This window comes from Oncorhynchus kisutch, linkage group LG8 (assembly GCF_002021735.2).
Source record: "Oncorhynchus kisutch isolate 150728-3 linkage group LG8, Okis_V2, whole genome shotgun sequence".
Classification (NCBI taxonomy): Eukaryota; Metazoa; Chordata; class Actinopteri; order Salmoniformes; family Salmonidae; genus Oncorhynchus; species Oncorhynchus kisutch.
Window position 1 is genome coordinate 19394674 of NC_034181.2, and position 21718 is coordinate 19416391.

The 21718-nt window shown below is 39.5% G+C and overlaps 1 protein-coding gene across 3 annotated transcripts in view; it reads left to right on the forward strand.

Moving 5' to 3' along the window:
- The first annotated feature begins 5139 nt into the window (after positions 1 to 5139).
- LOC109896107 (netrin receptor UNC5D-like) overlaps positions 5140 to 21718 on the forward strand; it is a 228927-nt gene continuing 212348 nt past the window's right edge. For all 3 annotated transcript variants that reach the window (XM_020490361.2, XM_020490363.2, XM_020490362.2), the window contains exon 1: positions 5140 to 5456. In XM_020490361.2, coding sequence (XP_020345950.1) covers positions 5375 to 5456 — 82 coding nt within the window. In that variant the 5' untranslated portion in view covers positions 5140 to 5374. The remainder of the gene's footprint in view (positions 5457 to 21718) is intronic.

The following is a 21718-nucleotide window of genomic DNA, read 5'->3' on the forward strand; positions in this document are numbered from 1 at the left end:
CATATTCAGGCACTTCTGTCAACATGTTGATGTTTGAAATCATATTCAGGCACTTCTGTCAACATGTTGATGTTTGAAATCATATTCAGTTTATTCACAGGCACTTCTGTCGACATGTTGATGTTTGAAATCATATTCAGTTTATTCACAGGCACTTCTTTCGACATGTTGATGTTTGAAATCACGGTGGATTATTGTTGTGTTCTTTGTGACCTCATAATCTTGGGTTGATTGCTTGAGGGCGGGAAGACATCTGTATGATTTTGTTATGAATGATGCCAAATACATGAACTTGTAAACTTACGTGGATGAGGTTGCTCTGTGGAAGCAAGTTTTATCTTGTGTCTAGTATAGAGGCAATATAGAACCTCTATATTATAAATTTTTTATTAATGGCTTTTTTTCCCATCTTTTTTTCCTTTTTGTAATTGTAGTCATTTAGCTGATGCTCTTATCCAGAGCAACTTACTGTAGTGAGTGCATACATACCTTTTTTTCATATTTATGCTGTATCTTGGGTTGACTGGTGGAGGGCCTAAACACACCTTGTTTTGATTCTGTTGTGAATTATCAAATAACCTGCCAAATACACACATTTGTGTGGACGAGGTATCTCTGCAAGCAAGGCTGTTTCTAGCTAATGGATGCCATGAATGAAACCTACTTCTTAGTTGTAGTCGAAGATCATGTCAGAGTCATGATACATGTCATTCTCTGGTGTGCTCACTTTTTCTTCTACCAGTAGAGTGTCATTTTTGTAAAGAAGACTAATGTGTTAATCCATACACCAGACCTTGAGGATGAGTCCCTGTAGTTCAAAGGGCACAGAGATTACATGACAAGGCCGAACAAGTGTTTTGGAAAATGAATCAGTCTTAATGTTAGGTGACAAGAATCAATGACTCTTCACCTCTCTTAGACATGTTACACAACACTCACTAGTGCTGAACATTACTTAGCTCAGTGCCTTTTGGAAGGAGGCTACAGCTTATATATTTATAATCTTCCATGCCTTATGATGTGAAATCATGTCTGTGTCCCAAATGGAGCCCTATTCCCTATATAGTGCATACAATATACAGTCTCGTCTGTGAAAGTCGAATGCATTTAATCAGTGCCTTTTGGGAGGAGGCTACAGCTTATATGATGACCACACTTCAAAGGGAATATGGTGCCATTCTGGATGCAACCATTGTTGTGAAATGTGGACAAATTAATGTGATATTTCAAAGGTGACAATGCTTTGTTTAGAGCTTTCCAGCAGTTGGATTGACCGAACATGGAGCATGTGGAAGAGACGTGGAATGTAGAAGGATGTGCTGCTATTCATTGGCTCTAACATGGTCTGTTTATATCCTTGTGAGTCTCATCTGAAGTGCTCCATTTACAAGCCTCACCTTTGTATCACCCAAACTCTAAAGTCATATGAGCTGCCTCCCAAATGCCACCCTATTCCTGATATAGTGTGCTACTCAGGTCCACATTTGTAGTCTATAGGGAATAGAATACAGTGATATTTGGAACGCACACGTGATATGAGTCAGTCTATCTCAATTACAAAATTCTTCATATTGTATGATGAAAGCTACTTAACACAGTAATCACAATCAACTGCTGAAGTGTATTCACATAAACCAGCATAAACCAGCTCGATATTAGCGATGTTGGTAATATAAAGGTCTTCATGAGGTCAAGAAGGTGTTCAATGTATTCAGTGCCCATGGCAACTTCACATACAATGTATGCTGAAGATTGTGGGTGGATGTACAGTAGCAAAAATGATTGCTTCATAGAAAACCTGTTATTGCTTGATTTTAGATAGTGCCTTGTAAAAGATAAATCAACTTTGATGTTGCAATTTTTTTTACATAGTTTCTGAAACCTACCTAAGAGGATATTTTGATTTGATATTGATAAAGCACTACGTACTTGTTTTTTTGTGTGAAATACCCGTCACTTTCAGCAGTGCAGGGAGAAAACCACAACCACCGGATGACCAGTGTCTATCAATGTCTCTTTAGCATGGCATCCATTTACCTACTAAGCACAGCATTTACATGATGTAGTGTATCTGGTGCTCATTGACAATCAATGCACATACAGCAGTGTCACATCTGTATGCATGTGAGGGTCACCTCATCTGTTATGGTCTCCCCTGTGGGCACCTACAGTAATCTTCCAATAGACAAAGCCTTCAGGCAGGCCAGCGATCACACACTCACTGCTGGTTTGTTTATGGATTTCCGGCATGTTCCCTTGAAGAAATTAATGTTGATCCCCGCAGGATGCTACACATTACGAACAACTCAATAGTTTTGACATGAAAGTGACAGTCTTATGTCCCAAATGGCACCCTATTCCCTATATAGTGCACTACATTTGACCAGAGTCCCATGGATGCACTATATAGTGAACTGGGTGCCGTTTGGGACAAAGTAAGTGACAGTGACCTTTCTGCTTGAGTTTTCAGGCCTTCTCGACTTGCACTCAGACCATAGCGTGCAGAAAATAAATAAATATAAAGATGTTCAATCAATTCATAACGGCATCAAAGATGTTCACATGAATACCCTCAAGGAAAAAAACAGGTTGATAAGAAACCAGCCCTCATGTCTGGATTAATAAATGATGTCATACTGCACCTCTCTTACCAAAGAAGCATCAAGTGGCAATAATATGTTTGAGTTCACTCAGTGTTGGAAAGGCACAGCCATATTGTTCAAGCTTTTACTGCACCCCGGTAACTTACAATATATACTGAACAAAAATATAAACTCAACATGTAAGGTATTGGTCCCATGTTTCATGAGCTGAAGTAAAATATCCCAGAATTTTTTTATAGACACAAAAAAACGTATTTCTCCCAAATGCCAAGATAGTCCATCCACCTGACAGATGTGGTATATCAAGAAGCTGATTAAACAGAATGATCATTACACAGGTGCACCTTGTGCTTGGGACAATAAAAGGCCACTCTAAAATGTTCCGTTTTGTCACACAACACAATGCCACAGATGTCTCATGTTTTGAGGGTGTGTGCAATTGGCATGCTGACTGCAGGGATGTCCTCTCTCCTCTGTGCTCTTCACGGATGAATCCCTGTTTCAACTGTACCGACAGATGTCAGATGGTGTCATGTGGGTGAGCGGTTTACTGATGTCAATGTTGTGAACAGAGTGCCCCATGATGTCGATGGGGTTATGGTATGGGCAGGCCTAAGCTATGGACAATGAACACAATTGCATTTTATCAATGGCAATTTGAATGCACAGAGATACCGTGACAAGATCCTGAGGCCCATTGTCGTGCCATTCATCCACCGCCATCACCTCATGTTTCTGCATGATAATGCACTGCCCCATGTCACAAGGATCTGTATATATTTCCAGGAAGTTGAAAATGTCCTAGTTCTTCCATGGCCTGCATACTGACCAGACATGTCATACATTGAGCATGTTTGGGATGCTCTGGATTGATGTTTCTGACAAAATCCAGCAACCTCGCACAACGATTGAAGAAGAGTGGGACAACATTCCACCGGCCACGATCAACAGTCTGATCAACTCTGTGAGACGAAGATGTGTTGCGCTGCATGAGGAAAGTGGTAGTCACACCAGATACTGACTGGTTTTCTAATCCACAGCCCTACCTTTTTTTTAAGGTACAGTATCTGTGATCGACAGATGTATATCTGTATTCCCAGTCATGTGAAATCCATAGATTAGGGCCTAATGAATTTATTTCAATTTACTGATTGAATTGTATTGAACTGTATGTAAAACTGTATGTAAAATCTTTGAAATTGTTTCATGTTGCATTTATATTTTTGTTCAGTGTACATGTCTTTCACAACTAATGGGTGGGTGACATGCAGTATAATGTACATTTTGAAAAGGAAGCATGTGAAGAACTATCCTTGAAAAAAAAAACAGAAAATCACTTTGCGGATGTGTTCTTGTCAATTTGGTCTGCCATTGAATTGTTCTGTGATTCAATAATAATTTTCATGTTATTATAAAGTAATCAACGTTTTTGTGTATATGTCTTGTTATACATAAGGATAAGAGTGATATGATCTGACACAGAGCAAGTGTTCTAGTGAAAATGATTACTTATCCTCTTCAGACAGTGTGACCTGCAAAAAAATAATATTTTTTTCCTGTGATGCCCTCTGATGATGCTTCTCTCTGTGAGTCACTTTCACCAGACATGCAGAGGTGAGTGTGTGATGGAATAGAGTCTGTCATGCTTGATATGGCAACACAGAGGACATCTTAAATTAGTGTTTGAGTAATTCCTGGGTTATTCTTTGCTGTCCTTGAAGAGTAGTTTGGGCTATCCAATATGAAGCCAGAAAAGTGGAGTGGGATAAAGCAGGCAGGGCGATGCATTTAGAGGTACTGGTACATCCACCATAATCTAATAGGCAAGGTGACGCATACACTTCAAAGGGAATTGCCCCTGCCAAAGTTAATGGGATGCTGTGGTAAAACTGATGAACATCAAGGATGAAAATCCAAGGTTTTGGAAAAATACTTATTCCTCACTGAAAATAATACAATCTTAAAAAAATGTATTGGCCTTCAGGTAATGTGCATAATATTGAGGTCCATCCCATAAGAAAATATTATGCAGTCAGTGCAATATAACTGCAGTACACTGCAGCATAACTGCAGTTAGAGTGCAGCATAACTGTAGTTATTCTGCAATTACATCTTCCAAAATACCACAGTCGACTGCAATTATTGCACTTTCAAAACTGGAACCTGTTTTTGTAAGGGATGCTAAATTCAAGAGTCCAACCTTGAGTGTAATTTTAATCTTCATCTTTTGTTCATTTGATAGGTGTAAAATTACCATACTCAAATAAACCCCACCTCCCCAAAAATATTTTAAAAATGAACTCTTCTTCCTTCATCATTTACAGAAAGGCTACAGTGATGTCGTGGGAAGACAAATCGGCTCGACCCTGATTTTAACATAACACCAGCCACGGTATGTCCAACTGCGTAACTCTCTGCTTTCTCCGGGCGTTTCCGCCATTCTCCTCTCCTCCACGCCCACCGCGAAGCGCCATTGGTTTACCGGTCTGTCATATACAGCTTGGTATGAGAGGTGCTAGAAAAGTCCGAGCAGTACCCCGCAACAACGTCTGTGTGTTGTTACACAGTAAAGTGAAGTAAAGATGCGGTTGTCTGGTGTGTCAGCGCAAGGTTCTTTCCAGCGGGTTAGAGTGACTGTCCCATGGTCCATGATAATTACATAGGAACCTGTTACTGACAGCACCATGTCAAGGCTTGCAAGAACAGGGTGAAAACGGGGGAATTTCTCCCGGTTCAGCGCATCCACTGGGAAGTGAAGCTGAAGCTACAGTATGTGTGCGATGACGAAGGGACGCTATCTCTCCCTGGGCTTCGTGTTCCTTGTTTATTGCACAACGTGCACGACATCTAAAGGTAAGGTTCCAAACAAGACATCTAATATATCCAAATAATTTGGGTATCATGTGTGTGTTTTTTTACTTGTCTCCAACATTGGGTCCAGTAACTTGACAGGTGCGGGTTCTTATTTGGGCACTTACACATCAGTTTCACGTTGCTTGTGTTTTGCCAAGTTTCTCTAAATTAACTGAACGACTGCTTGAGTTGGACACTTTTTTGGCAAAAATATTAGTACCATATTAGTACCATTTGATAAGTAACACGAGTTATTTTTTTGTCATCCCTTCGCTAGAAGGACATACGGTTCTGTCCTCATGATCTTTTCTTCAACAATCCGGATACTGTCTTCTCCCCGAAACAGTTTCTCAATACAGTAATTCGTTTTACCCGTACGGTCTGTGTTTTATATTGAACTGGTTGAGTAGCCTTTGCTTGACAGCAATATCATGTGCTGTCTGAGAAGCAACAGGCGCACGAATGATCATAATCATCGTCCGCTATCAATTTAGAAAGCAGTTAATGCAAAGTAATTTACACACATGGTAAGTATGAATTAAAATGAATGCAAATTTAGAGCAAATGACTGGATGTTCATATAAGAAAGGAAAGGGTTACAACATCATCAAGTAATCAATCAGTCCTTCAAGTGTATGAGACATAATGCTTCCCAAGTAGGCCAGGGTTTCCCAAACTCGGTCCTGCCACCCCTGGGTGCACATTTTGTTTTTTTTGCCCTAGCACTACACAACTGATTCAAACGACCAACTTATCAAGCTTTGATTATTTTAATCAGCTGTGTCGTGCTAGAAGGGGGGGGGGGGGCAGAACTGTGTTTGGGAAACCCTGTAGTAGGCTACTGGGGATCTGTTCCTCCACATTGGGGTGCGATGGGCTACTGGGGATCTGTTAAGATGTGCTTCAGGTGTTGTGCACTAACTCCAGTTCTGCATTGACTTGTCAGCTATTGCTTATTGAAAAGAGGAAATTTCTTTATTCCTAGTGTAATGTAGGCATACATTGTGTTTTGATTCGCATTCCTGGTGGGGAAAAACAATTGAGTTGATAGGAGATCATTTCGCTCAATGGCACAAAACCATAGACCAGTCAGGGCTACAGTAGTTGTGCTTGAATTATTTTGCAGCTTGGTCTGGAAAGCTAGTGGATGAATGGCTGTCTCAAATGGCATCCTTTTTTATATAGTGTACTAAAATGGCACCCTATTCCCTTTATAGTGCACTACATTTGACAAGGGCCCATAAAGGGAACTGGGTGCTATTTGTGACTAAGCCTATGTATTTGGTAGAGGCCGACTTCAGTACCCTAATATGAAGAGACTTCCCTTCTTGCCTCTTCCAAACGTGTTTCACAATACTCTGATGGAGGTCAAAACAGGTGTTGCACGCACATATCTTCACAAGGTTGATTCTATTAACCAACCAGCACCATCACGGTAGCCTTTGAAGCACTCAAACCTTACCCCTCCCCCCGGTGCCACCACTCAACAGATTTAAGCTCTTAAGGATCAATGGAGTTGTGGAACAGCACTATTCACCACAAACTAAAATCACGCGAGGGGGTCATGAACGGAGGTTTCGCCTGTACAACACTACTCTAAGCAAGCCCATTGCACGCTGCCCTGGGGAAACTTTTAAAAGGATTCACAATTCCAATCTTGCCTCATCACACGCAAGGATAAGATAGTGTTCTGATCTCCATCTGTCAGGGCTGAAGTAGGCTACATACAATATGATTTCATATGTGAATCAGATAATATGAAATCAGCATGCTATATAGAACAATGAAGCTACAGTATAATATATATTATTATCCTATATACCATGCTGATTTCATGTGGACTACAGTATAATATATATTATTATCCTATATACCATGCTGATTTCATGTGGACTACAGTATAATATATATTATTATCCTATATACCATGCTGATTTCATGTGGACTACAGTATAATATATATTATTATCCTATATACCATGCTGATTTCATGTGGACTACAGTATAATATATATTATTATCCTATATACCATGCTGATTTCATGTGGACTACAGTATAATATATATTATTATCCTATATACCATGCTGATTTCATGTGGACTACAGTATAATATATATTATTATCCTATATACCATGCTGATTTCATGTGGACTACAGTATAATATATATTATTATCCTATATACCATGCTGATTTCATGTGGACTACAGTATAATATATATTATTATCCTATATACCATGCTGATTTCATGTGGACTACAGTATAATATATATTATTATCCTATATACCATGCTGATTTCATGTGGACTACAGTATAATATATATTATTATCCTATATACCATGCTGATTTCATGTGGACTACAGTATAATATATATTATTATCCTATATACCATGCTGATTTCATGTGGACTACAGTATAATATATATTATTATCCTATATACCATGCTGATTTCATGTGGACTACAGCCACGTTTGAATAAATGTTGTAACGCTCCTTTGAAAATGTATTTTATTTGTGATTCTATGTTTGCAAGTCCATTAGCATGGGATTGATCAGGGGTCTTGCCTGATCAGCATGGAGAATGGTGTGTTTTGGTGAAGATCGTGAAAACGATGTGTTCAATAGATAATCATGATCATATGAATGATGATGTTTATCCATTTGTGGATACATAAGCTATATAGGTATGGATAGATGATGTCACTTGCCATGATGAGGATTGACTGGTAACTGTCGAAGAATGATTCAGAGATCAGCAGATTTGACATTGTAACGAGTTGGTGATGGCTGGATACCATGCTGACCATAAATCACGTTGGCATCATTATCAAAGTGAGATTTAATCTCAGAGGTGTAGTATTAGGTTACATCCCAAATCACACCCCTTTCCCTCTACCCATGGATGAATGAAGGACGGGCAAATTAACTAACCAAGAAGTCCTACATTAATTTTCATTGAATTAGTGTGCAACAAAGCACAGTATTGTGTTTCCAATTCAATTATGGAATATACAGTCAGGTTCAACATTATTGGCACACTTAATTAAAAGATGAGATTATAAATTAAAACAAATAGTAATTACTTGTTAATTACTTTGTCTGAGAAATGGTATGTATGTATAATCTACCTCATTCATTTAGAATTGATTATTTAATGTCACCTGAAACGTGATTTATGTGTATCCTTTAGGTTAGAAGTGAGTACTTATTTAGCTGTTAATATTAAGCTAGCCTAGTTATTGCAATGAAGACTGGATAAGAAGGTTGTCTGGTACATCACAATCTTTGCATTATTCTGTGCAGCCGTATCATCCCTTGGCTCTGAGTCAATAGTCAGTGCAGAACCAACCGGCCATGCAGCGATGTGAATGCATTTATTTGATCTGAGTACTCCTCCAGAGGTGTGTTTAAAACATAGTGTCTTTAGGAAAGTATTCACACGCCTCCGCCTTGTTGCCGGAATTTAATATTTATTACATTTAGGTTTTGTGTCACTGATCTAGATAGAATACCCCAGTGGAATGATATTTGTAGAAAATGTCATTTAAAAAAATGAAAAGCTGAAATGTCTTGAGTCAAGTATTCAACCCCTTTGTTATGGCAAGCCTGAAATAAGTTCAGGAGTACAAATGTGCTTAACATATCACATAATAAATTGGAAGGATTCATTCTGTGTTCAATAATAGTGGTTAACCAGGTGTTTTTAATGACTACCCCTTCTTTGTACCCCACATATACAATATTTGTAAGGTCCCTCAATCGAGTAGGGAATTTCAAACACAGATTCAACTACAAAGTCCAGGGAGGTTTTTAAATGCCTCACAAAGAAGGTCACCGATTTGGTAGATGTGTGTGGAAAAAAAATATTTAAAAAGCATATGCTGAATATCCTTTGAGCATGGTGAAGTTATTAAATCGGCTTTGGATGGTGTATCAATACACCCAGTCACTACAAAGATACAAGCGTCCTTCCTAACTCGGTTGCCAGAAAGGAAGGAAACTGCACAGGGATTTCACCATGAGGCCAATGGTGACTTTAAAACAGTTAGAGTGGTTGTGGTAGGAGAAAATTGAGGATGGATCAACAACATTGTAGTTACTCCACAATACTAACCTAAATGACAGCGAAACAAATGAAGCCTTTAAAGAATACAAATAATTTCCAAAACATCCATCCTGTTTGCAACACGGCGCATTAGTAATACTACAAAAAAAATTGGCAAAGCAATTAACTTTGTTCTGAATACACGGCATTATGTTTTGGGCAAATCCAACACAACACTGAGTACCACTCTTCATATTTTCAAGCATGGTGGTGGCTGCATCGTGTTCTGGGTATGCTTGTCATCGGCAAGGACTAGGGAGTTTTTTATGTTAAAAAGAAAAGGAATACAGCTAAGCACAGGCAAAATCATACAGGTATATGTGGTTGTCTTCTTTCCAACAGATACTGGGAGACAAATTCATTTTCAGCAGGACAATAACCTAAAACACAAGCCAAATCTGCACTGGAGTTGCTTACCAAGACAACATTAAATGTTCCTGAGTGGCTTTCTAGCAATGATCAAAATGGCTTTCTAGCAATGATCAACAACCAACTTGACAGAGTTTTAAAATGAATAATGGACAAATATTGTACCATACTGGTCTTGGAGACTTCCCCAAAAAGACTCACAGCTGTAATTGCTGCCAAAAGTGTTACTAACATGTGTACCAAATGGCACCCTATTCCCTTTATAGTGCGCTACTTTTAAACAAAGCCAATAGGGTTCTAGTCAAAGTAGTGAACTATAAAGGCAATAGGGTACCATTTGGTACACAACCACGGTTGGGTCATGCAAGACCTGTAGACTGGCTGCCTGAGCATCCAGCAGGACTGTAGAGCTGACAGCAATCGCTGTGTTCGAGAGAACAGCACAATGTACAGTGCCTTCAGAAAGTATTCACACCCCTTAACCTTTTTCAAATGTTGTTGTCTTCCAAAGTGGGATTAAAATTGATTTATTTGTAATTTTTGGTCAATGATCTACACAAAATACTCTAACAGTTATAAAACATGTATAAAATATAAAACACATATATTTTGGTTAAATAAGTATTCACCCCCCTAAGACATTACATGTTAGTAACACTTTTGGCAGTGATTATAGCTATGAGTCTTTGGGTAAGTCTCCAAGAGCTTTGCAATAACATTTGACATGGAGACTCATCAAATTGCTTTATAGACCAGTTCACCTGTGAACCAGGGTGCTGATTGTGCCTCTCTCTGTTCGCTGCCCTGAATATGATTGACACAGTTGGACCAATATCCGACACACACACAAAAAAAGGAAAAATTAAGACCTTGGTCTGAAATTGCCTCTACTTTTATTTTTTGTAGAATATTTATGTTTTTATTCAGCAGTGTAGCCGGGCATTGATGAAAAGAGACGAAGGTCAAATCTGTTGTTTTCACTCTGAGATAGTAGGGGGCTGTGATATTTCCAAGTGCCATTCTGTTCTAGAATGAATCATGGCTGTCAACGTGTGTAGTTCAGTGCCCAGAATTACATTTAAATGAAACCAAATGGCTGTACATTCAGAAGTGATAAACAGTGATGATGGTGGTAATAAACACATAGCCCCCTCGCTCTGTTGGACCAGCTAGCTAGCAGCTACTGCCTGGGGTTGCTGTTTAGGTGCTTATTTTATGACTCATGTCTTTCTTTCTGTGCATCAAGATGATTAAATACAAGAATACATGCATCCACTTCAATTGATGAATTATTTTCTTTGTATGAGTGTACAGTACAGCCATATAAGTGTGTCTACTACTCTCACCCCTGTGCTTTTCTCTTTATGTGACAATGTGCATGATTATCCTGCTCTAATATAGCTATTTGGCTTGAAAAGAAAGTGTTTTCGGTGGACAACTAGCTTAAATTACATCCCAGATGGTGTGACTGAGTGATGAGCTCTTTATCTCACTCTCACTGACAACTTGGGAAATTCCGGAGGAAAATCAATGTAGGCATTGGTCCCCCCCAAAAGCATTGTTTTGAATTCCATTCTCCAATTCTAATGTCATGATGGGCTCATCTATAATAAAGGATGCTGAAGTTTTTTCATTCTTTTTCGGAGGTAGGGGAGAGCAATCAGGACAGGGTGAGGTGGCCCTCTCGGTCGCAGTGCTAAATCATGTACAATCCACAGAGAATACGTTCATCCATCTCAGTCAACACATTCAATCGGTGCCTTCTGCGGTGGTCTTGACCAGCAGCACCTCTTCATTCTACAAACAGGCGTGCGTCCCAAATGGCAGCCTATTTACTTTTATAGTGCACAACTTTTGACCAGGGCCCATTGACCAGGGTCTACTATGGATTGGAGAGCAGCTTTTATAAGTGTATCTATCTACAAAAACTTTCCTGGATGCTGTTGCAGTATAACAGAACGAAGAGCTTGACTTCCAGGAAGCGTTTGACAGTATGTAGTGTTAACAGACAGTGACAGTATGGGGATGAGAGCGGAGCATCATGGAGAAGGACAGATACTTGATGACTGGTAGGTGGAATACTTTCTGGGGAGCTTGAGAAATGTGGCCCATCTTGGGAATAATTAAAGCATGGTCTGATGTGCTTGCAGTTTGTAACCTTGTGCTTGTATGACATCTTTACGTCATGCAGTACAGACCCTGCAGCGTTGGCTCTGTGGACAAGATGATGGTCTTTGTTTATGTCTCTCTGTCCAAGCCCATCTGTCCAAGCCCCAGTTATCTTCTCTGTGTAGTGAGAAATAGTTACTGGTAAATTGAGTTGCGTGTTATAGTAAGGGGGGAAAAAAACATTTGGAAAAGTGTTGTATTGTACTGAACATAAATATAAACACAACAATTTCAAAGATTCTGCGAAGTTACAGTTCATATAAGGAAATCAGTCAATATAAATACATTCATTAGGCCCTAATCTATGGATTTCACATGACTGGGAATACAGATACCTTTTTAAAAAATGGGCCTCACAATGGGCCTCTCGTCACTGTATCTCTGTGCTTTCAAATTGTCATAGATAAAATGCAATTGTGGTCATTGTCTGTAGCTTATGCATGCCAATACCGTAATCATGCTGTTTGTTTCAGCATCTTGATATGCCACAACTGTCAGGTATTATCAGGTATTATCTTGGCAAATAATAAATGCTCACTAAGAGGGATGTAAACCATTTTGCACACAATTTGAGACAAGTAAGCCGTTTGTGCGTATGGAACATTTCTGAAACATGTAAGCAACACTTTACATGTTGCGTTTATATTTTTGTTCAGTGTAGTTCTAAAACGACATTCAACACGAGTTATAAGTGGGGGTTTAGCCTACTAGTTTATCCGTAGCCTTTAAATAAAGTATATTTAGAAAAACATTTTAGTGTGAATTTAACTGCGTCCACAGAATCACAAAGTTGTTCCCTTTATGACATACATATTTTTCTATTTCCAAGTGTGAAATAATCCTACTTTGTACAAAAGTAATTAGTTCAAAGCAGCCATGCTTAACACAGGGTACCCTAGTACCCATTTGCCAATCTTCCTTGGTCAACATACTAGTTAATACCATTGCCTAATTTGTGTGAATTCTTTATGTCCATTCAGAAAGTTACCTGTGGGGTTACAATTTTGAATTAGGCAGCCCAATTCTGATCTTTTTTTTCACTAATAGGTATTTTGGCCAGTCAGATCAGCTCTGAAAAAGATCTGATGGAAAAAGATCTGATGTGATTGGTCAAAAGACCAGATTTTAACAAGGCGAAATCCAAATGCAGACACAGGAGGCAGATGGTTGGAGTCTTACAATGTTTATTAATCCAAAGGGGTAGGCAAGAAAATGGTTGTGGACAGGCAAGAAGGTCAACACCAGATCAGAGTCCAGGAGGCACAGAGTGGCAGACAGGCTCGTGATCAAGGCAGGCAGAATGGTCAGGCAGGCGGGTACAAAATCCAGAAACAGGCAAGGGTCAAAACTGGGAGGACTAGACAAAGGACAATGCAAAAAGCAGGAGCACGGGAAAAATGCTGGTTGACTTGGAAACATACAAGACGAACTGGCACAAAGAGACAGGAAACACAGGAATAAATACACTGGGGAAAATAAGCGACAACTGGAGGGGGTGGAAACAATCACAAGGACAGGTGAAACAGATCAGGGCGTGACAGATTTGGGCTGCCTGTGTAAACACAGCCTTAGGGTGAAATTATTCAAATTCAAAATGAGGCATAGAGTTAAAATTGTAACCCCACAGGTAAATTATTTGATATACAACATAGTATATGAGTGGTTTCAGGTTTTAGCTTCAAGATACAGCATTTTTTTCAGTGAAATGTTGAGTCTTGATTATGTCAACCTCGTCTGCAAAAATAAACAGAACTGGTCATTTTTTAAATATTTTTTTTAATGTTCTGTTCATTTTTACTGCCTTTTGTCACCAACTGCGTTGCGATATTTTCGTCCGTGTCTTTGTGAGAAAAAGAGTAGGTGAACTGATGATCTCTGCGTGTGTGGTTTCCACCGTGAAGCATGGAGGAGGAGGTGTGATGGGGTGCTTTGCTGCTGACACTGTCTGTGATTTATTTAGAATTCAAGGCACACTTATCCAGCATGGCTACCAAAGCATTATGCAGCGATACGCCATCCCATCTGGTTTGCGCTTAGTGGGACTATCATTTGTTTGGCATGAGTTGGACCGCAGAGTGAAGAAAAAGCAGCCAACAAGTGCTTAGTACATGTATATGTGGGAACTCCTGGAAAAGCGAGAGACTGCCAGGAGTGTGCAAAGCTGTCATCAAGGCAAAGCGTGGCTACTTTGAAGAATCTCAAATATAAATATATTTAGATTTGTTTAACACTTTTTTTGTTGTTGGTTACGACATGATTCCATATGTGTGATTTCATAGCTTTGATGTCTTCACTATTATTCTACGATGTAGAAAATAGTACAAATTGTAAAAAACTTGAATGAGTATGTGTGTCCAAACCTTTGACTGGTACTGTATATATCTTATTTTGAGCGATATTTTAAAACTAATAGACCAAGGCCTTTCAAGGAGAGAAGTATCGATCGATCCTCTTGCTTTCTGAGTGGCTATAAAATAAGCTACAGCGTTGCCAATGAACTGGTGGGGAAGTTTGTATGACAAGTGTGACAAGTAGCTCTGATGTGATGTAATCACATTGGGTAAATTCATACATTGACGAACTTAAAAATTGCTGCACTTATACATTGCAAACAAAAACGGGCAGATACATTTAATTTATTCACACAATGAACCCACAGACCTGTCAGTGGCAGTGTCCCAGATAACAATTTCTATTGTTCAACAGCTTATTTTCGCCCACGAAAAGACACAGAAATCTAACCTGTTCCGAATAAATATTTGACAGACTGCGACAAGATGATATTTTGCAAAGGGTGCGAACTGCGTCATAAACAAGATGTGCTCGTATTTATTTTAAGTGTATAAATAACGGACTTGGTGAGAGGGCCTTTTAGCTACATATGATTTTGGAATAGTTTGCTAATGTGAATCTTTTGGGTGATTTATGGATTACCAATTATGATTTTATCAGAATTGCTACAGCTATGTTTTCCTTCTACATTTAGTGGGGGAAATCATTTTGTTCGACTCATTTGCCATTGCATTTGTTTTCAATAGCACAAGTGTCTACCATATTGATTTGACCATGTTGTCTAAATACGGAGGCACACACACACACACACACACGCTTACTTCCTGTAAAAAAAATTACAGCTTCATGAAAAACCTTTCTTAGTAACGCTATGTTTAATTGGCATGCACATCATGTGTTTCTTGTACCTAAGAACAAAAGATTGCTGATTGGAGAGGTTGAAAGTGGTCCATTTATCAGAAATTCACAGAAATAGAAAATTAACCAGATACAAAGGTCCTCTCAAGGGCTCACTTCAATCCACCATGCAACGTAGTTTTTACACTGTAGCATATAACCCATGTGTTTTCGGAACAAGCCATGGGTGGGGGGCAGTATCAAAGGCTACTGTGTAAACACCGCTAAGGCAGGTCTCTGACTGAATCTGGCCATAAGCCTCCATGTAGTTACAGGTGTGTCTGTTACAAAGAGAGCCCACATCTTTTATTTAGTCGAAGAGAATTCAATATTATTATCGAAAAAAACATGTCATGTTGATTTATGGGTGCATTGCTGAAATCTATATTTGACTATCTCAAACAAATGGTATTTTGATAGAGTGGGGTTCCTCAGTAAATCTCTGTATAAAATCACAGGACGGCCTACCACAGTGTTGTTTCTATTGAGTTGGATGACCTAAAGCTATTTTATAGTTGTTTTGGCATTAATACAACAGCTCAGTAGAGGGTAGGGAGTAACATAGTGTAAGGTTCATCTATGTTAATTGACCTCTGTTTGCTATTCTGTTCACGGTAATGATTTTCAATGAGCAAGAAACCTAAAGGTTTCACATGGTGTTAATATTTGGATATTTTATATAGGGGGCACTGAAATTTGTAGTTCAAGTGCAGCGAGCAAGACTTCACCTTTCAGTGAGGACGGACAGTGTCACTGAAATAATAGAGATTCTGCTGAGCTAAGCAGTGAGCTGGTTCCAATGGCAACCTATTACGTACCTAATGTAGTACACAGTCCCCATCATCAGTCAGACTACCAGTGTCCATCCAAAATGGCACCATATTACCGAAAGAGTGCACTACTTTTGATCTAAGCTCTATGGACCCTGGTCAAAAGTAGTGCACTACATAGGAAATAGAGTGCCATTCCGGACACAGCCAGTGTGCCTTTAATCTTGCCCTAGCTGCATGGCCAGTCCCAGTGACCACCACAAGTCAGCCTGATGGTCTTTCACTGTTTCTTAAGCCTCCTCATCTGAGGCCCATGGGTCGGCTGTTCAAACATGTCCTCTGTTGATCCATAGGGCGAATTCAGTGGGAGAGAACAGGGCAGAACAGTGCTGTAGGACAAGTTGTGATAGAAATAATTGAGACACAGCCATAATACACTCCATCCTGGTGGACCAAACAGTTTCTGTGTTCGGTCCATGGTAGCTATTGATCCACCTTATTCGATTAGTGCTTCTATAATATGTGATGCACGTCACTGTGCTGCTTAATTAAGTGTCACTTTCTGCCTCACACATCCGATACACATGGTTATTTGATCAATGCAGCTGATATTCATTTTTGATAAGTGAAGTGTTTCTTATTTAAATTATACTTGAAGAGCCTTCCATTATTAGTTAGTTATACAATATCTACTACCAGGTTTTGATAAATGTGGAAGTATGAAGATTAATGCATAGCTGAGCACTATGTTATTCATGTAGAACCAAATCCCAGGTTGCCCCTATATCCTTTTGGTTTCTCATGGATTTTGTCTCAGTTTTATGTCAACTGTTCAATTCATTTTAATATTACTGTGTTTTATAGCAGGGTTCCCCAACTTGGGGTTTTATTTGACACCCCAAGTCATTTTTTTCATTGTTGGACATAAAAGACTGAAAAGTGATTTTAATTTAAGAAATAGTAGTATTCCATTGCATAATAGAGAGATGCGAGATCGTATACCAATGTGAGCAAGGTTTGAAATGATTATGTTTTAGTTAAACATATCTGTTTGGGCTTCTTGCGGTCAATTTGCAGTCTACAAATGTTCCTGCCCCCCTCAACCCTCTTGATTGTAAAACTTTTCCTGACTTGCAATTTCTTGACTGCTTATCTGTTTTATGGTTTATCTCCTTGTGGCAGCCTGTTTTCCCCCCTTACCTACCTTATCCTCCTTTTCATATAAAATCACTTGAACTGAATTGACGAATGATCAGAGTAGGCCTCAAGGGTGCTGGCTACAATGCAACGAAGAGTAATACAAAAACACATTTGAAAACTGTCACACGGGTGGAGGCATCAGCCATCAGTTTACAAGGAGCAGAGACGGTTTACGCATATTTCAAGCCAGGGTTTTGGACAGGATAATGAGGCAGACAGTATGCCTGGTGAAGACTTGAGACAGCTGCTGTTAACTCCTCACCACTCCTCAGCCATATGTAAACAACAACATGATACAACACCTGAAGAAATCTCTCACTGATGATGCCATGGTTGTTGTTTAGAGGGATCTCGGCCTTATTATTGAGAATGTCTAGGAGAGAACTGATGCGTTTGTCTGTAACGCTAGTACTGTACCTATAAGAGGACCCTTTTCTGTTGTTTCTTGTACTCTTTTGTTTGATTTTGCAGTCAAGTCATCATTCAATGTAGTTATAGGTCTATTTTTGGTAGGTATTTTAATGAGCATGTGTAGGAGGTGAATAACAGTATACTTTGATCTGTGGTGGTGTTCATTGATTTCCCTCAGACTCAGGGGTTCCGGTAGCATGACCTATATGACCTGAAACAGCATTTATGAAAACTCCATTGAACTCCAAGCTGAGTAAATGTTGGTTTGCTATTGCCCTGAAGGCATCTTCTTGTTTTTCCCTTTAAAATACAGTTTTTGTTCTGAAACATTTCTTGAGGGTCGGATCCGTAGTGGATTCCACAAACCTCACATTTCAGATCATGTTGTATTCATCTCGCCCTTTCAGGTCACACTGCAGCTTTGTTGGTTTTATTCTGTACCCACGCACCACACGCCAAAATCATATGTTGTTTGAAGCTGTAATGAACATTGTATAGAAATATTCTCATTTCAAAATTGTATCTGACTGAGTTATACTTGTCCTTTGCATGCCCATGAAGTAGCTACGTGTCCTCCGTTGGCCCGAGGCAGGAAGCATCCAAGCTCACAGTGATTTAATGTCATGTTCTTAATGGAAGGACACATTGAGATAAGAGCCAGCTTCTATTTTATCCTGTCTTATATCCCAAGGCATGAGAAACCCATCCACTTCCTCCCTGAAAGCAAACTATCCCTCATGGAGGGGGAAGAAATCACCTCTTAACAGTAAAAGGCTTTTAACTTCACCCCTCTTGCAAAGCCAAGAATACACCCTGCCATGTTCTGATCTGAGGACATAGACCCTGATGCCGTAGCCTAACTATACTGTATGAATTCATCAGTGCTGGTGCCATTTATGTAATGAACATGTCAACATATCAACAGGCCATGATGTTTGTGTAAATAGAGCTAGCTATCAATAAGATCTTATTAATTTTAAATAAAGCATAATTAATGCAAGATTTGTTTTGCATGCTAAATCCCAACTGGTGATGAATCGGCACTCTGTGATATATTTACACAGCCGCTCTGATTTTAGCTAACAAGTTATGTTGGAGCGGCGCACTGCTGCACATTTCACTGCGTAAATACAAACTGGATCCAGACATTTATTGAATATTACAAAGGAACATTAATATGCGAAGATGGCGAACTGAGGGGGAACAAAATCTCTAAATTTTCAATGGTCTTCTGGATTAATCTTCAGTTCTGCTTTGACTGTCTGTCGGCCACAGGGGAAAATGAAAGAAAATGAATACACTCCAAAAATTAAATTAAATGGAATAAGACTGGTATTACCTCTTTCATTTGAATCTTTAAATTCAAGTCTTTAGTTTCTACTCCTATGCATTTATCGCATGAACATTGTAGATAAAAAGTGACTAACATTTGGATACAAACGATCAAAAGTGATGGATCAGTGGTTTTACTTTTGGACCAGTGTACCTACAGTATGTGTTCATGGAAACCCAACACATACCCTTGGCAGCAGTCTCTGTGCTTTGTGATGTATGAATATGAAATGTCTTATATTGTTTTCTTGTATGGTGTAGAATCACAGTGAGATTTTATCTCCATCTCTTCATACAAATTCCAACTGAAAGAAAATGTAAATCTCCATCATACAATGAAGGTAATATCATAAACATTCATATCATTCTTATAAGCCCGCCCCCCCCATTATTTTAATAGAATCGAGGTCTTCCAGCACTGCTCTATAATGGCTGGGAAGTCAGTAATCATAGTAAAAGCTTCACTGTGATTGGTAGGCTGAATGAGAGGTCCTCTGGTCGCTGGTTTGATGCTCAGAGTACTACTGCTGGGATGCGATGTCCCTCCACTACGCGATCCACATTTGGTGAAACTTTTTCTGCTTCTCACCCTATTCCCTTATTCTTTTGTCACCCTATTCCCTATGTATTGCACTACTTTTGACCTGGGTACATAGGGTTACCATTTCTATTAAATTGACAGGGGTCAACGTTGTCTGTAGTTAAGTGTGGAAATGTGATGTTCTTGATCCAATCACTAGCTGCAGTATCCTCAACTCATCTTGGTTCCTTACCTTTCACAAATCTAATTTTATTTGTCACAATCTTCATGAACAACAAGTGTGGACTAACAGTGAGATGCTTACTTACGGGCTCTTCGCAACAATATGAGAGAGGAAAAAAATGTAAATAATAGAAAAATAATAATAAAGGAATAAATCCACAATGAGTAACGATAACTTGGCTATACAGTGCCTTGTTACGTTACAGCCTTATTCTAAAATGAATTAGATGTTCCTCAGAAATCTACACACAATACCCCACAATGACAAAATTAAAACAGGTTTCTGGAAATGTTTGCTAATTTATAAAAAAATAGAATGCAGAAATACCTTATTTACATAAGTAGTCAGACCCTTTGTTATGAGACCAGAAATTGAGCTCAGGTGCATCCTGTTTCCATTGATCATCCTTGAGATGTTTCTAAAACTTGATTGGAGTCCACCTGTGGTAAATTCAATTGAGTGAACATGATTTGGAAAGGCACACACCTGTCTATATAAGTTCCCACAGTTAACAGTGCATGTCAGAGCATAAACCAAGCCATGCGGTTGACGGAATTGTCTGTAGAGCTTCGAGCCAGGATTGTGTTGGCACAGAACTGGGAAAGGGTACCAAAAGATTTCTGCAGCATTGAAGTTCCCAAAGCACACAGTGGCCTCCATCATTCTTAAATGGAAGAAGTTCGGAACCACCAAGACTCTTCCTAGAGCTGGCTGCCTGGCCAAACTGAGCAATCGGCGGAGAAGGGCCTTGGTCAGAGAGGTGACCAAGAACACGATGGTCACTCTGACAGAGCTCTAAAGTTCCTCTGTGGAGATGGTTGTCCTTTTGGAAGGTTCTCCCATCTCTGCAGCACTCCACCAATCAGGCCTTTATGGTAGAGTGGCCAGACGGAGCCACTCCTCAGTAAAAAGGCACATAACAGCCCGCTTGGAGTTTTCCAAAAGGCACCTAAATACTCTCAGACCATGAGAAACAAGATTCTCTGGTCTGATGAGACCAAGATTGAACTCTTTGGCCTGAATGCCAAGCGTCACGTCTGGAGGAAACATGGTACCACCCCTACGGTGAAGTATGGTGGTGGCAGCATCATGCTGTGGGGATGTTTTTCAGCGGCAGGGACTGGGAGACTCGTCAGGATCGAGGGAAAGATTAACAGAGCACCTAGAGATCCTTAATGAAAACCTGCTCACTACCTCAGACTGGGGGTGAAGGTTCACTTTCCAATAGGATAACAACCCTAAGTCTCTAAATTTCCTTGAGTGACCCAGCCAGAGCCCGGACTTGAACCAGATAAAACATCTCTGGAGAGACCTGAAAATAGCTGTGCAGCGATGCTCCCCATCCAACCTGACAGAGCTTGAGAGGATCTGCAGAGAAGGATGGGAAGAACTCCCCAAATAGAGGTGTGCCAAGCTTGTAGCATCATACCCAAGAAGGCTCGAGGCTGTAATCGCTGCCAAAAGTGCTTCACAAAAGTACTGAATAAAGGGTCTAAATACTTTTGTAAACATTATGTTTTTTTAAATGTATAAATTAGCAAACATTTTTGAAAGCCTGTTTTTTGCTTTGCCATTATGGGGTATTGTGTGTAGATGATAAAATGTTGTTTTTAAATATTTTTTGTATTTTTTGTTGTTTTTTAAAATTCTATTTTAGAATAAGGCTGTAATGTAACAAAATGTGGAAATAGTGAAGGGGTCTGATTACTTTCCAAATGCACTGTATACGTCCCATACATATTTTGGACTCTGACATAGCTTGTTCTGATCTTTTGGGGATTTGTGTGTTTTGTATTGTTAGGTATACTGCACTGTTGGAGCTAGAAACACCTGCACCTGCGATAATATCTGCTAACTATGCGTACGCCAGTGGTGGTCAGTGCCATTTAAGATGAGGGAAGATGATCATTTCCCTGTACCCATCATGAGGTTGCAACAACCAAGCCT